At 43.8% G+C, this 17,500-nt stretch overlaps 1 protein-coding gene across 3 annotated transcripts in view; it reads left to right on the top strand.

Moving 5' to 3' along the window:
• The window catches only part of nfxl1 (nuclear transcription factor, X-box binding-like 1), a 29,933-nt gene that overhangs the window by 4,584 nt on the left and 7,849 nt on the right, over window positions 1-17,500 (top strand). For all 3 annotated transcript variants that reach the window (XM_048236025.1, XM_048236026.1, XM_048236027.1), the window contains exons 7-16: window positions 2,058-2,219; window positions 2,800-2,900; window positions 3,945-4,059; window positions 4,562-4,686; window positions 5,776-5,898; window positions 6,787-6,877; window positions 9,015-9,135; window positions 10,428-10,584; window positions 11,003-11,094; window positions 14,771-14,792. In XM_048236025.1, the coding sequence (XP_048091982.1) occupies window positions 2,058-2,219; window positions 2,800-2,900; window positions 3,945-4,059; window positions 4,562-4,686; window positions 5,776-5,898; window positions 6,787-6,877; window positions 9,015-9,135; window positions 10,428-10,584; window positions 11,003-11,094; window positions 14,771-14,792 (1,109 nt within the window). The remainder of the gene's footprint in view (window positions 1-2,057; window positions 2,220-2,799; window positions 2,901-3,944; window positions 4,060-4,561; window positions 4,687-5,775; window positions 5,899-6,786; window positions 6,878-9,014; window positions 9,136-10,427; window positions 10,585-11,002; window positions 11,095-14,770; window positions 14,793-17,500) is intronic.

Genomic DNA, 17,500 nt, shown 5'->3' on the forward strand with positions numbered 1-17,500 from the left:
CGTAAACACTCGATATACAAACGCTCACATATTCATACCAGTGTTGTAGTCAAGTCACTATGCCTCGAGTCCGAGTCCAGGTTCGAGTCCCCAGTGTTCAAGTCTGAGTCAAGTCCAAGTCATTAAAAAAAAAATTCCAAGTCAAGTCCACTACTCATCCGAGTCAAGTCCGAGTCGAGTCACTATTGATCCACGTCGAGTCTGAGTCGAGTCCCTATTGATCAAGTCGAGTCCAAGTCCAGCACTAAAGTAAGCATAGCCTACATGTCGTTCCATTTTTTTCCATTGCAGATGAAATCCTTAAAAGCAAAACGGACAATCTTCTGTCTCCAAGCAGGGGTGCCATCACTTGTGTGAAAGTAGTATTTTCTAGTAATTTCTTGCCAAACCCAATGTGTTGTATTTATTGTATCGGAGAGAATACAATACCATAGCCATACCATAGCCTATAGGCCTACTCATAATAAATGAGCAATCCACATCCCAATCACACAGGCCATTAAGTCACATTATGCTGTTACTGACTGCTGACAATTGTATAGGCAGTGTTGTAGAAGTTCATACTTCACAAGAGCTAGATGGACGTTGGAGTAGGCCTATTTTGTAAGAGGTAGTGTGGATCCAAAAAGGGCCTCCCCTGGGCATTTTTTAAAAATTCTGGCTGTTAAATAGCCGACACAATTTTAGCGCAGTTTGGGAGGGACAGAAACAGAGCAGGGCCCGTCTTAGCTTCTTTTTGACTCCCGTGACGTGAACACTGGCTACCGGCAACTGCATAATTATGTTATCACTTCACTGACACTATGGAGACATATTTCACGTCAACAATAGAGATGAAAACTAGCTTTCGGTTAACGGAGATGTAGATTATCTGCCTAATTGATTTCTTTGCGCAACAGGCCACATTCTACGTTCATTTCAGCGAGATGAGTGAAATAAATGTTTTTTTAAGCTGCCGTCCCCAACTAGGCTACTATTTGCTACGATATTCACCTGTTAGAAATAGAACACGTTGCTATTTCCTTTTTTTTCGTGCAGTGGATTAGGCTATCAAATCGCTCGTTTGAACAGTAACAGTAATCCAGTTCATTCGTGGTTTTAAATATAGTTGTTTCTGGCCTACCCAATGAGGTTCAGTTTGTCAGTTTCACTTGCGCAGACACGTAGGCCTACATTGACACTACATGGACACTCTACTAGGCAATTTAATGTTATGCTTCTGTATTTTATGACACCAAAATTAAGAAGTATGCTATATATTGATCGGGAAAACTTTTAGTTTATTTTTCTTTCATCCGATAATAGCCTGCTGCAAATTAACAGACAGGGCACGCCCCAAATAAAAAAAAATGAAATGGAACCTCGCTTCTCGCGTCAATCAGGAAAAACACTGTTCACCAAGTCACGATGATCAGCTATCCAGCAACAGTGTGTGTTGTTTAGCCTAGGCTGAGTGTAATCTTAGGTAATGTCATGTCATGTATGAGAACTAATATTGCCTGGCAATACTACATTTGAAATAGCGGCGGCCATATCTCCAAGCATTTTGGTGTTAAAGTTAGTTAGTTAGTTTGCTTTGCATGTGAACATGATGTGACTTATGATGTACTCACACCTAAGCAGTAGCCTAACATTCCCTTGAACTAAAATTAGTATTACTTAATAATTTAGATATTAAAATCATAGCAAATTATAGCCTAATGACATACTACAATTATAGCCTTATGATTACAAAAAAAAAGTCGAGTCCCCGACGAGTGCTCAAGTCCAAGTCAAGTCACGAGTCTCTAAATTTAGCTAATGACTCGGACTCGAGTACTACAACACTGATTCATACACTACAACACTGATTCATACCCTCACAGATGCTCAAACCTGTTTTTTCAGAAGCATGCACTTGTTCACCCACAACACAAACGTTTCATACACAGACTTGGACACACATATTGTCTCCATTATAGATTCCCATTCTGAGATGGCCAGTCTGATGAGCTGATAGCACTTTAAGGAGTGGAACTGGGCTTGTGCTGTTCCTGATGTGTTGTTGTGTGTTTCAGGTCCCTGTCCTCCTTGCCCTAAGATGGTGTCAGTGTCGTGCGTGTGTGGCAAGGCGGCCCCTGTGCCCAGAAGGTGCCACGCCAAAGCCTGGCACTGCCAGCAGCGCTGTGGTAAACTACTGCCCTGCGGAACACACGCCTGCCAGAACTTATGCCACGGAGGTAAATCCCTCTCTCTCTCACACACACACACAATCTTGTGAGAACACTAATAGAACCTACACACACAGATATCCTTCTGTCAGTCAAGGGAGTGTGACACATACACATGCACTTGCACCGTGGGTCTGCCCAAGGTTTCTTCCTTGGTAAGGGAGTTTTTCCTTGCCCCTGTTGCTCTTGGGTGCTCCTTGTTGGTGCCCCCCCCAATCCCAATCCTCCCCCACCTTTCTTATGCAGCCCTTGCCACTTAATCTACTAAACCCCTCTTCTACTGCACTTTTTATCCCCCCCCCATAAATGCACAAATAGGCTAACACCAGACATAATTTCACTGCATTTCTTACTTCCAGTAACTATATGCATGTGACAATAAACTTCCTTGTATCCTTGTATCCTACTTACACTCACTCACCTGGCATGGAGTTTTACACACCTGCCTACACACCTGTCTGTTGAAAAACATCTTTAATGACTTGTACGTTTATAATGACACACACACAGTCAGACTATGTTGTGTGCGTATGTATGTATGTGTGTATATTTGTATGTGTTTGTGTGTGAGCTGACTCTCTCTCTGCAGGTGAGTGTGAGCCCTGCCCAAGGGTGAGCAGCCAGTGGTGTGTGTGTGGCTGTGCCAAGGCGGAGCGCCCGTGTGCCAGTCCCCGCTGGCAGTGTGATCAGGTGACCTTTGACCCCCCCCCCTCCACTTCCTCCTCATGAATATTAAAATGCATTGTGAATATTCATAGGCAGACTGTTTAAAGGTCTCCTGAGATTACTATCAGCTGTAAATGTTAAGTTGGAAAAGGTTGTTTGCGTGTGTGCGGTGTGTATGTGTGTGTGTGTGTGTGTGTGTGTGTGTTTGTGTGTGTGTGTGAGAGAGAGGCTTTGTGTGTTTTTGTGTAGAGCACAGTCCCTCTGTGTCTCATCAACTGTGTGTGACACTCAATCATGTATTTTCATGATTGTTTATGTCACATTGGCTGTGTGAGCATCGTCTAGATTAAGGGTGTTTTCACATGTAGTCCTTTTGAAAAGAACCAAACTCAGTCCACTAAAAGAAACGCACACATACAGTTAACATGTCAGCCACTTTCTAATTCAGAGTGCTAGGCCTGCCCCACCTGGTTACTGTTGCTATATCCAACAACCTGTAGTTCGTGGCTGCTCATCCAAAATGATAACTGAAGCAGCCTGTTGACTGCACAGCAGCCTCTCTCGTACGTTTGCCACATGCAAAAAGACTCCACAGAGAGTGGACTGTTTTCTGATTTCTACATTGTCAGTGACCAATAGCTTGGACGAAAAGATATTCATCAGCCCAACGTTATAACCCACGTGTTTGGCTGCAGCCAAATTGCAAATGTATGTAGGCTATCATGTTTTGCTATAGGCCTAATGATGATAATAATAGTTTTTTTTTATATAATAAATGACATGACATGACTTTTGGATAAAATAGTCTACAGTGAAAAAAGTAAAAGTGAACCCAGGGTGCTTTGTGTTCACAATGCACAGATTAGGCGAACCGCACTGCAGACTTCAAAGCGAACCGTGCCGAGGCGAGACTACCTCCTGAGGAGGTCACAGCACGCTTCGCATTAGAGGGGTCTGAGTTTATTTGAAATGCTGAGTCATCGATCTGAGGGCTGACAGGAACGAAGTTTGAAAACACCCTAATATTTGCCTTCCTTGAATGTGTGTGTGTGTGTGTGTGTGTTGCAGATATGTGGTGCCCCTTTGTCTTGCGGTAACCATGTGTGTGAGCGCGTTTGTCACACTGGTGCGTGCGGGGCTTGCCCTCGCTCTGGAAACCGTTCTTGTCCCTGCGGCAAGTCCAGTAAGTACACACACACACACACACTCTCTGGACCATGCTGGATATTTCAGGATTTTGTAAATCTTGAATGTAAATCAGGTTTATAGGCCAAGTATACTTGCATATACAAGGAATTTGATCTCTGCATTTATCCCACCTGTGAATTAGTGAACACACTCAGCACACAGTGAACACACAGTGAGGTGAAGCACACTGACCAGGAGCAGTGAGCTGCCTTGCTACAGCGGCGCTCGGGGAGCAGTGAGGGGTTAGGTGCCTTGCTCAAGGGCACTTCAGCCGTGGATGTGGGCATGGGAGAGCAGTGCTCAACCACTTCTCTCACCCACATTTTGCCTATTGGTCGGGGATCGAACCGGCAACCCTTCAGTTAGAAGCCCAAAACCCTAACCAGTAGGTCACGGATGACCCCGCCATTTCACCTGTGTAACCCTTTATCTCTCTCTCTCTCTCTCTCTCTCTCTCTCTTCTTTTCTCTTTTTTCTCTCTCTGTGTGTGTTGTTAGAGTGTGCTTTGCCGTGCACTGCAGATGTGCCTACCTGTGGTGACACATGTGGGAAGAGACTAGAGTGTGGCTTACACACCTGTAGCATGCGCTGCCACAGAGGGCCCTGTGAAACCTGCAGACAGGTACACACCCACACACTCACCCACACTTGTGTAGACATAAAGGCACACAACATACTGTATGCTCACACAGGTGCAAAAGTGCACAAACACTGTCACATACACCAAGGCAACACACACACACGCACAGACAGATGAGTAAACAGGTACACAAAACATCTTTTCATATGTACAAGAGCACACAAATGCTATTATATTTCAGTGTTACCCCAACTATGTATCTAGCAGCGCCACCACTGGATTTTCAGTGCCACTGCAAAGTTTTCACATTAGTAATGTCATGACATTAAGGCCTACATTTTAAAAGCACAACAGCCAACGTCATCGTTGAAATTATTTTCTGAAAGTCATGATTAAGTTCAGTGCATCCTTATGCACCTCTCATTATTCAGGAAATATAGGCTACATACGGTTACGTTTCAGGGGATTACAAAACTGAAGACAAGCCTGCAGCAGCCCATATCCTACTATACTTTCTGAAGTAGCCTATGCAGTAGGCCTGGCTAACATTACGGCTACAGCCTAGCAACAGCCCCTCCATCGGATCGCCAAACATTTCAGTTTACTGTGCCCCAGTACAATCTCAAGTCCAGGTTCAACTAGCCTACATTTCTTGCGGAGTCCTCGTCACACAGATGTCACACAGCATATCATGTGAACGAGTGAAATCTAAGCTTTCCGATGGAATTAGCGCCAAGTTGCTGTGATAAATGGTTTGCAAGAATATTAACATTGAATTTGTAACATGAAATGGAATCATATTTGCATTCTGCACACAGCTCTGTGCACCCATTGCTCGGTGAAATATCTGATGAATTCTTCACTCAACACATGGCAATTCATACAGTATATCACAATAAGCAGCAGACCTTAGCGAATATGAGGATGTAAAGCTGTACAATAAGCATGCCCCCGGACCCCCTACCGTGACTTGATTACAACTTCTGGCACGTAACAGCACCGCTGCTGGAAACATTTCTAGGGGAAACACTGATATGCATACTGCAGACATATATGCAGACACATATCCACACACACACACACACACACACACACACACACACAGACTGCTCTGTTTGTCTGTGTTTGCAGGAGGTGGAGAAGCAGTGTCGTTGTGGGCGGTATAGTAAAGTGATGGCCTGCCATAAGGAGTTCCTGTGCGATAACAAGTGTCCACAGAACCGCTCCTGTCAGAGACACCAGTGCAAGAGGAAGGTCTGTACACACACACACACACACACACACACACACACACACACACACACACACACACACACACTGTACATCAACAGAAAGCTGGTGTGTGAAAACATGCACACACACAGTCACAGGCAATGAATGATAGTTGGAAAGTATGAGCTATAGGATGCTGAGTGTGTGACTGTGTGTGTAGTCTGTGTGTGTGTGTGTGTGTGTGTGCTGCTTTTCTATTCATGCATATTAACATCCGAGACTAGATTTTTCGGTTGTTACTGTGGTTACCCTTAATTCTTAAGGGTACGTTTGTCTTGACAGAAAAGCATGGCGGTGTGTGTGTGTGTGTGTGTGTGTGTTTCTCTTCACACGTTAATGTAGGTATTGTTAGCAGAAGCCTTTGCGGCATCTCTTTGGTCAACACACACATGTCCTTATTTGGCCAGCAGACACACACACACACACACACACACACAGTAGGTTCTTTCTCACTTTCAGCCTTCAGTCTCTGTCTTCACACTCTGTTCAGATAGTGTGGAAGTGTCCAGTGGATTGTTCCGGTCAAGTCTGGGATGGGTGCATGTGTGTGTGTGTGCAGATATGATTGTGTGTGTGTGTGTGTGTGTGTGCGTGTGCGCCTTTGCACTTCCTCTAAAATCCTTCTTGACATTCCATTAGATCACACTTTGCTCAGATGTGTTTGTGGATGAGTCAGAACAGGCTGACACACTCAAGTGGACATGTGTATGGTCACTTTCTCAATCACCTTCTTTATCTCTCCCTCTCTCTCTCTCTCTCTCTCTCTCTCTCACACACACCCACCACTAGGACAACATTGTCCGTCAGATGCCATGCTGCGTCAGATGTTGTGTTGCTCTGACCATCAGAGTGTGTGTTTGTGTATTTCAGTGTTGCCCCGGTAACTGCCCTCCGTGTGATCAGAGTTGTGGCCGAACACTGGGCTGCCGGAACCACAAGTGCCCCTCAGCCTGCCACCAGGGTAAGAACACACACACACACACACACACACACACACACATAAACATAAGAATGGAGTTATTTTAGCCCCTTCCTCTGCTTAGAGAAATCAGAATGAGGATTAGAAGAGACACTACGTGTGTGCGTGTGCGTGTGTGTGTGTGTGTGTTTGTGTGTGTGTTCTGCAAAGAATGCAGTTTGTACAAGTTGGGAAAGATTTAACTGGTAATTTCCAGCTGGAAGAGTGATTGACTGGGCTGGTTATGACCCATATCACCCCAACCCCCCCCCCACACACACACACACACACACACACACAGACACACACACGCATGCCTGAGCAACCCTTCACACAGCTAAATAGCAAAACATCCTCTACCTTCATCATACACAGCAAGGACTATGCACACAGCTATCCAGACATGCTTACCAAATACCATGCTTATGTATGCAATGAACAAATGAATGCACTATGAAGACTCATGTAGTTGAAGAGACAACCTACAGCACACACACACACACACACACACACACACACACATCGCGTGCTAAACTGTGTCTCATGTTCCAGCACAGTGAGCTACAGTAATTAAGAGACCAGGCCAGAGGTCAGAACAAGGAATGTGCAGTGGAGCTAAAGAGGAGTGTGTGTGTGTGTGTGTGTGTGTTTTTCTCACAGAAACACTGCAACACTGTACTTTTCTATATGTTAGCCTTCTGCATATCTAAAGAACACCCACAAAGCCCCCACATAGCATCCTTCCACTCCTTTCAGATGGGCTGATTTTCCCACACTGATGTACTTTCACAACAGCAGAAGTGTGTGTGTGTGTGTGTGTGTGTGTGTGTGTGTGTGTGTGTGTGCGCTTGCTTTTGAAAGACTGAACATACCTACATTAATTCAAATGAATTCATATGTAACTTACAGCAGTCATATACTGTTTTATAAGTGTTGTAGTGTTATAACAGTTTTTATTAAATGAGCAATTTGTATCTGTATGATGACTGTGTGTGTGTGTGTGTGTGTGTGTGTGTGTGTGTGTGTGTGTGTGTGTGTGCGTATGTGTGTGTGTGTGTGTGTGCGTGCATTCGTGCATTCGTGTATGCATATTCTAATAATCTGTCAGTTTTTATTTGACTAATTTGTTCCCTTCAGATTTGCCCGGTCCCAGGACCTTGGAGGAATAAGTGACTGCTGAGTGTGTGTGTGTGTGTGTGTGTTTGTTTGTGTGAGTGTCTGAACCTGAGTTTAGAGATTTATGTTAGGCGCCCCAGTGCTACACCCAACTACATACTAGTCCCTAAGGGGGTGTGTGTGTGTGTGTGTGTGTGTGTGTGTGTGTGTGTGTGTGTTATTTATTTATTTACTTATTATGACCGCTGCGGTCATATTGGTTTAGTCAGAGTTTTTTTTTCCTCCGGATTTTTTTTTTCTTCCCACACACACACACACTCACATACACACACTCACAAGTGAACGCACACACACACACACACACACATACACACACTCACAAGTGAACGCACACACACACACATACACAAGTGAACGCACACACACACACACACACACACTCACAAGTGAACAACACACACACACACACACTCACAAGTGAACGCACACACACACACACACAAACATGCAGAACTGGGTGGTGGTCATATTTCGTACCATTCTGCGGTACATGTAGTTTGCAACTGTGAGTATAAGATTTGAAGATGACTCCAGAAAATATTAATGTGCTGACCTTTGGTGAGTTGTGTAAGTGTGTGTGAGAACAAAAAACAGCAAGATTCTAGGTTGATTTCTTAGAAAGGTGTTTGTGTGTGTGTGTGTGTGTGTGTGTGTGTGTGTGTGTGTGTGTGTGTGCTAGTTACGTGGCAGAGATGGCTAGTTGGTTTGAAATGTTTTGAGTATAGGTCATCTCTTCGATCCTATGGTGTCACTTTCTGACCAGCTTTGAGTGTGTGTGTGTGTCTGTACCTGATAAAATTCTGGGAACAGTTTAAACCTCGCTGCAGATTGACATGCTAATGTGTGGGTAGAAGTTAGTGACCACAATAAATGAGGAAAGCAGTTACCTGCATTATTAGTGTAAATATATGATGTTTATTTTGTGATGTTGCCCTGTGTGTGTGTATGTGTGTGTGTTCTGCAGGCAGCTGCTACCCATGCCCCGAGGTGGTCCAGGTGAAATGTGTGTGTGGCTCTACATCCCTGTCTGTGCCTTGCGGGAGAGAGAGAACCACCAAACCCCCACGCTGCAAAGAACTATGCAGGTACACACACACACACACACACACACACACACACACACACACACACACACACACACACACACACACACACACACACACACACACACACATATTTTGATTATTTTATCTGGAATGGTCAATACTGATTAAAACAACACAGAAATTTTCGCAAAGAGCCTGTTATGTTTCCCCTGAAATGAATGAAAGCTGCTAAAATGCCTATTAAATGTCAAAGTGAATGTTACGGACAGACACTTAGCATTCCACACTCCACATGGGCAAGGGACAGTGTCTAGACCTAACCACCCAGACCTGCTCCTCATGGGGAGCTACAGGGACAGTGTCTAGACCTAACCACCCAGACCTGCTCCTCATGGGGAGCTACAGGGACAGTGTCTAGACCTAACCACCCAGACCTGCTCCTCATGGGGAGCTACAGGGGAGAGGGGTTGAGTATCAGAGGTAAGAGCTAACCTAGAATGACTTCCCTCTGCTTGAGAACAGAATGTTCCAGTGTGTTCCAGCTGGCGGACATTTTGTTCAAGCCAGTTTGTTTAGTCCTGTACCATGAAGCCTCATCATTGACAAAGAAGGCATATAATTCAATTACCGGGGCCTTGTCCTGAAGTTCCATTTCATTGGCCTTTTGGAGTATACAGTATGTTTTACAGGTGTGTGTTGGTGTCTTTATGACGAATCACATTGACTTATATTGCGCTTTCACACACACACACACACACACAGAAGCTCACATGGTTTTCTCAATGTCTCATACATTTAAATTGTGAAATAAAATAATGCGAATGGAAAGAGAACTGCAAGTCTTTATAGCAAGCAATAGCTAAATAAAAATATGTATAATGATAATCATGGACCTCCCTTCACATTCCATCATATTCTGTTGAATAACGTATTGGTGGATGCAACTTAATGCGATGCAACTTGGGAGATTCATCTGATTTACTTGGAGTCACTATTGGGAGAAGATCAAACCCATCCATCCACCCATCCATCACTGATTGGACACACTGATCATCACTGATCAGCATTAATTTGGCCCAAGCTGTAGTGGAAGCCCAGCTAATATGTGTCCCTGTCCCACTCATTCATTCTCACATGCACACACATGAAAGCTTGCAGCCTGGGCTTCTAGCTCGACGGTCAGCACGCTCGACTTCCGGGGGTGTGCAGGCCACAATGCAGGTTACACACACACACAGACACACACACACACACACACACACACACACACACACACACACACACACACACCGCTACCCAGCGTCTCACGCTCCTGTTGTGTCTTGGTATAGGGCGCGTCCCACGTGCCACCACGCCTCGCGGGAGCTCCACAGGTGCCATGTTGGAGAGTGCCCCCCCTGCAGGCAGCCCTGCAAACTGCCCCTGCCCGCCTGCACCCACCACTGCCCCCAGCCCTGCCATGACCAGGTCATGGTGAAGAGCAGCAGGGTGAGAGTGTATACACACACACACACACACACAAACACAAACCACACTACACACACACACACACATAGTTGTAAATTAGCCCATACGGCTAACTCTGGCACAGTACTTTTCTGTTGATCTCAAATACATTAATGAATAAAACAAAACACACACACACACACACACACACACACTAAATATTATACACTCACAGTTACATCTAGCCAATACTAGCCAAATAATGTCCATCACACACAATTGGCACTTGGCATCTTGAATTTCCCCTCAATAAAGTATCTATCTATCTACACAGACCCCAGACATTTCAATGTCCATATCAGAGATTGTTGAGCCATACTTAAATGAACATGTGTTTGCTTGTACAATACATACTGATGGTGGTTGTTCATCTTAGTGCTGTGTGTGTGTGTGTGTACAGGCTCCACTTGCTGGACCATGGGAGCAGCCTTCTGTGCCAGAGTTTGTGTGTAAAGCTTTACCTTGTCCGCCCTGTCAAGTGCCCATACCAACGTGAGTATGCAGTATGCACACACACACACACACACACACACACACACACACACACACACACACACACACACACACTGTCTGAACACATAGACCATCATCTATGGTTGGTAAATGATGTTCCTATTAAACTTTCAAAAGAGTTTTTAAATGATAAAATGTATGAAACATAAAGGATGTATGAAAAACAAAAAGTGACTCAGCTAACCTATATTATGCGTTTTGAAAGTAGAATATAATATAGAATATAACCGTCCACAACAGTCATTTAGCGTGTATCCATCCAACTGCGCATAAATTAAATGTGCATTAGTCAGCGTTTTCAACACCTATTGATTTTAAGTATTTTGGGACACTTTGCCTATGTTGAGTGAAATGGACGCCCTCTTTCTCTGGCGGTCGAATAGCCTAGGCCCCATAGGCCTAATTAATTCCTTCATTTTGAAAATATTTTGTTTAAATATCGATTAGAAGGGGAAGGCGGAGAATGTTTATATTGCATGTCGATCGGTGTTGGCAGCTTCCTTATCGCTGAGACCGCCATACACTTGGGAATGACCAAGGTATCGGCAGTGTTTTTGTCAAATTTGGCACTTTACTGTAGAGCTTCATTTCTATCATTTCACGTGGGCTCGGGGCTGGGCTCGGGCTTCGCGCCGTAGGCTAAAATGAGCGGTCAGGTGATGCGTTCAGGTTAGCTGCGCAGAAAGATGCAGAAATGGATGCTTAGGAGGTGAAACAGAGGCTGGCCTCTTGTGACTGGCGCTTTAGTTGCACCGCAAAGAAAACAAAGTCTGAGGTGTGAAAAGTTTTGATCATGTGCATAATGAGAATAATGAGCCAGTGGTTATGTAAAAATCCAAAGGATGCAACATTCTGTAGAACGACAGGGGAATTCGGCCCCTGATAAGGCATGTTGATCAAAGCTGTCAGTGCCCATCAGGATCACGTTTGTTAGGCTACAGCAACAAAATCAAACCCTGCAAAGGTGAAACAAATGGTTACGGAGAAGAAGTGTGTCAGCTTTCACTGTAAAGACATTAGGCCTTTTAATATCGTAAATGGTGAGGGGTTTGAAAAGCTGGCGTAATAACTAATTAATGTCGGGGCTGCGTATGGGAGGGTTCCCGCAAACTTCAGAATGCTGAGACGACTTGGGCTATTCTTTGTTCCAACTTCCAAGTGGCCTAGGCTACGTTAGTCATGAATAAATGATGTCAAATGTTACTCATTCTTGACAAAAGGCAAAAGAGCTGTGTGCGTGCGGACATTTGAATGATGTCGGGCTGTAAACGGGTTCGGGCTTTTAAAAAGCTGTCAGTCTCGGGCTAGGTCAGGGCTCGGGCTGATTTTCCTGGGGCTCGGGTCTTGTCGGGCCTAAATTGTAAGGCCCGATTATAGCTCTACTTCACTGACCAACAGTGGGTGGAGACCTTTAGATTCCCAAGTCAGGGTTTGAAGAATTATGACGAATGATAGACCAATTGCAGGAACGTCTGCGTGTCGTTGGTCCGTTCGATTTCAAACTTGGCAGGTGTCTTGCTACTGGCATGAGTAAGTCCAGTGCATAGTTTGACATTGTTTGGATATAAAAAGCTAAATATATCGTTATATGCCGCTCTACCATAGCCACCCTCTCACTCAGCACTGCGCGCAGGACCAGAGAGAGGATAAGCGGAGATTTGGCAGCATTAAATCACGGTTAAAATGCAAGATGTTTGATTATCATCTCTGACCTCAACAAAAAAGACTTCCTGTATGTTTGCTTGCATAAAATGATTACACGGATTTTGTAACGTCACTTATGCTACCAAACACTGCTTTTGAGTCACATCGTTGCAAATGTCAAACAATCACAAAATGGCTTGTCTTCACTATCAGGAAAGTTATGCAATAAGCTAGGCCTATAGCCTTAACTCAAAACATTTGTTATGCCATTCTGATCTGTAGAAATCACATGCAGTCATGCCTAAATTCTGCTTACTGCACATTTAATTATAGGCTAATATATTATAATATTCAGTATACATTATTGAATGCTTTGCTGGAATGATGTTTTTCCCTATCATCCTATTGTTAAAGCAGGCATACCTGCGGGCATGTAATCGGGCTACAGGTTTTCTACAGGAATGGCATGTTTGAACGGGCACTGCACTAGTTGTATGAACTTGCGATGTGTGCCGATCGAGTTGTTGGTGAAAACTTTAGCCTCAGCAAAACAACTGTGCACCGATGTGTGTATTCAGTTTGTTTTATTCTGCAGAAACAAGCAAGAGAACACATCAAGTTGCCTAATGTTATAGGGAAGCGCCAGAGATTGCTGAGATTCTCTGAAGGTTACATCATATGATACGAATAAACCGTTTCCATCAACTTTATTCGCATTATACCTTATGCGCATTGAGAGTTAATCCACCCCCCTCTAGCGAATCAAATATAGATAGGATTTTTGATGCGCATTTCACGTGTTTCCAACCAAGATTTCTTATTCGAATAGATTAAATGCGCATTAGGAAGTTGGATGGAAACACGCTAATTGTGACCCCATTTACATTTGGTTTTAAAATGTGTCTTGGGTGATCCGATCACAAGTGGTCAGTTCTAAATACAATCAAGACGCATTGTGAGGTGGTTTGAGACGCATTTGTCCACATATCTTTTGTAGTGTAAACCCTAATGCCTTCTAATGTGCCCAGGACAATGGAAGGTTTAATGAATGTGACGTTAACAATAGCAGAATCAAAGAAATGGTCAGCAACCATGTGTCTCGGCTGACCACTTGTGATCGGGTCACCTAAGACGCATTCTAAAAATAAATGTAAGCAGGCCCTATGAATACAGTTGGATACATACATTGTTCATAAGGCCCTAGATTTGACAAGATCTACAGCAAGATTCCACTTGTAGAATGTTCCAGAACTGGCACTTTATCAGCTTGAGTCCATTGACCTCTAGATAGTGAAAGAGGATTAATTTCCCCAAATTGACTAACTGAATTTCATTTCACTGTCCTGTAGTCCCCTGCCTTGTTTAAAGTGTGCTTTTAGAATTGTCCTAGCTATCTATCAATGGTGGTGGTGTTAGTGTGCTTATCACATCAGCACGCCTCTGTGACAGGAGCCCACACAAGTGTCTCAGATAAAGCACACGTTCCTCTATAGCTCTTGAAATCACAGGGGAATCTGGTTCAGTGGGTAGTTTGTTCATTTTAAACATACTCTTACACACACACAGATTTATTTCTCTCTGTGCATATATCTATCATGTGTGTGTGTGTTTTCTTTCCCTCCTTTTTTGAACTTTTCCCAAAGCACATTTTTCCAGGAAATGAATATGGCCTCACTCAAAACATGTGATGTCAGATATCAGATAATGGGTGTGTGTGCATGTGTGTGCGTTTTGTTTGTTGTCTTGGTATGTGTCTGATCCAAAGAAGACATCTCAGCTGTGATAAACCCACAAACTTTTGTCAACTAGCCTTTTGAGCTGTAAACACGCACTGCCTGTGTGTGTGTGTGTGTGTGTGTGTGTGTGTGTGTGTGTGTGTGTCCGTCATGCCTCTGCGATGTCCAAGTTAAACTCTTGAAATGCCAATAGCCTGCAGTGAAGTATTGTGTAGTTGTGTGTGTGGCATATCTGTGTGTGAAGGACTAAAACCTCTGATGATTCTTCTTCACAGGGCCTGTCTTGGAGAACATGAGGCAAGTCTAACACACACACACATACTCTCTCTCTCTCTCTCTCTCTCTCTCTCTCTCTCTCTCTCTCTCTCTCTCTCTCTCCCTCTCTCTCTCACACACAAACACACACACACATACACACACATTAAAACACAGACCTATAGATAAGCATGTGGCAGTGTGATAAGCTAAAGGTTACCGAAGAGGGGCAGCCATGCTCTCATCACTTCATTCAGGTCATCTGCACTCAAATGTCAGCACACACACGCACACACACACACACATGCACACACACACACACACACACACACACACACACACACACACACACACACACACACACACACACACCCCCTACACACACACACACACACACCCCTACATACCCTCCACAGTGCACTAGTGAGCTCATAATACAAATGCACAGCACAATGAAACTCCCAATGAACTCCCAATACATACACTTCACTCACTCACACACACACACACACACACACACCTCACACACAGAGGCCTTTCACAGTTAAGATAATACATCTATACACAGACACTGTAAATAGTGCCGCTCCACTAACTTACACACACACAGACACATGAACACACACATACATATCACCTATGGGAAAGTTAAACTCATTAAAGTGTTTGAGGTTTCCATGGTGATATGTGTGTTTTCGGTAATAGCAGACTGATCAAAGCCAACTGGGAGATTTTGTCTGTCTAGGCACACACACACTCTCACACAAGCTCTCTCTCTCTCTCTCTCTCTCTCTTTCTCTCTCTCTCGCTCACTCACTTTCTCATACACACACACACACACACACACACAACCTCTCTGCTTCTCTAGAAAGAAAATACTCCGTCTCATTGTCTCGCCCTCTTTTTCAGACTCTCTCTGTCCCTCCCTCTCACTTTCTCTAAGCGCTTTCAGATATAACCTCCGGAGTATGCGGAGGTTTGTCAAACGGAGGTCCTACCCTTCGGATGATTCAGATATGATGCTAACCTCTCGGACCTTTATAATGGACCTATGTGTGAACGATATACACGCATTATTACAGAATCTCCGTGTGGTTGTCGAGTGAGGGGTGAGGGCTTGTAGAGTTCACAAGATGTGAGATATGACGCAGAATATATCGCGCGCCGCTGCCTGTCACAGCTGCTGTTTGTTTACAAAATGTATGCATTATGTAGGCTAAAGAAGAAAAAATCTATTGTCGTGTAGGCTAATACTTGAAGTAGTCACGTAAGTGCGACTTGAAATTGACTTACAGTATTTGTATGTGTGCTTCTCGAATAAACACATTTATCTGTTTTCAACATTATGTAGCAGAATTACTTGGCTATGGAACCCCATATCTGGTTTGCGCTTGGAGAGAGAGCATGCACAAACTTTATGGTACCAGCCAATTCAGTAGGGCTAACCTAAGACTTCAAGGCCATCATATACAATCATCATAACGCTTTTAAGCAACAAACAAAAATACTAACATAACAGTGAAGTGGTTTGTTTTTTCATGGTTTATTTTTCCAAAAGCATCCTCTCCCCATGTGTCTATTGCATTTACGTAAGGAGCTTGGAAACAAAGTTGGGTTTTTCTTCGCTTTCATTTTCTAGGCATATTTATGCTCAATAAATATCAGTGAGCTCAGCAGTGAGGTGAGAAGGAATGAAAAGGCTATCAATGAACAGAAAATCGTGGTTTGGCTAACAATTTATTCAATACTCCTGTTATTGTCGTCAACGACTGTAGGCTACTGCCTTTTCAGCGCCTTCTGCTTATGATGATTCAGTCTTTTGAATTTGTTTGGCCTTGCCATGCAGTTGTAGGCTACAACGTGTCTCTTGCCGTTCCCTTCATGTGTTCTATCAAAATGTTGTCTGCCCTCATGGACAGTAGCTCTGTGATGTCTGCATCTTTCCAGGTCGGAGATTTTCTGGACAGCACTATGTCACTCCATCATAACACTGGCATTTAAGTCAGATCTAACCACATGGACGCACTAAAGAAACGTCACCGACACGCCTCTCCTCACTAGGTGTGAATTTTAACCGCATGTTCTACGCTTGCTCAGACACAGCACATTTACATAACGTCCGAGGAAATGATAGGAGGGGAGTAGTAGAACAACCGGCTAAATTCGGACTTCCATATGACCGGTTATGTCGTTCAGATATACGGCCCCACCGTTTAACATCCGCAGAACCTCCGGTCTTACACGTATGTCTGAAAGCGCTTTCTGTCTGTCTCACACACACACACACACACATACACACACACACACACACACACACACACACACATTCACATTCACATTCATACATCCATGTTATCCATCCATCCATGTCACTTATGTTTTTGTGTTCCTAATTTCTATGCACTCACATTTACTCACATTGTCACGCTCACAACATATTGGTGTGACGTTTTCAAGTTGTGATTTTGCTGCTGCCCTTGTTGAATGTTAATGTGTCTGTGTGTTTGTTAAATTGTGTGTTAGTGTGTTTGTATAATGTGTCTATGTGTAGGTTTCTTTGTGTGTGTGTGTGGGTATGTGTGTGTGTGTCTGTGTTCTTGAATATGATATACCATTTTTAAGTGTGTGTGTGTTGTGTTTTTGTTTAATGTGAGGTATGTGTGCGGAAGTGTTTTTTTTTTTTCAGTTGTGTGTGTGTATGTAAATGTATTGGTGTTGATCATGATGGTTTGGTTTAATGTGTGTGTGTG

This window comes from Alosa alosa, chromosome 24, assembly GCF_017589495.1.
Source record: "Alosa alosa isolate M-15738 ecotype Scorff River chromosome 24, AALO_Geno_1.1, whole genome shotgun sequence".
Lineage (NCBI taxonomy): Eukaryota > Metazoa > Chordata > Actinopteri > Clupeiformes > Clupeidae > Alosa > Alosa alosa.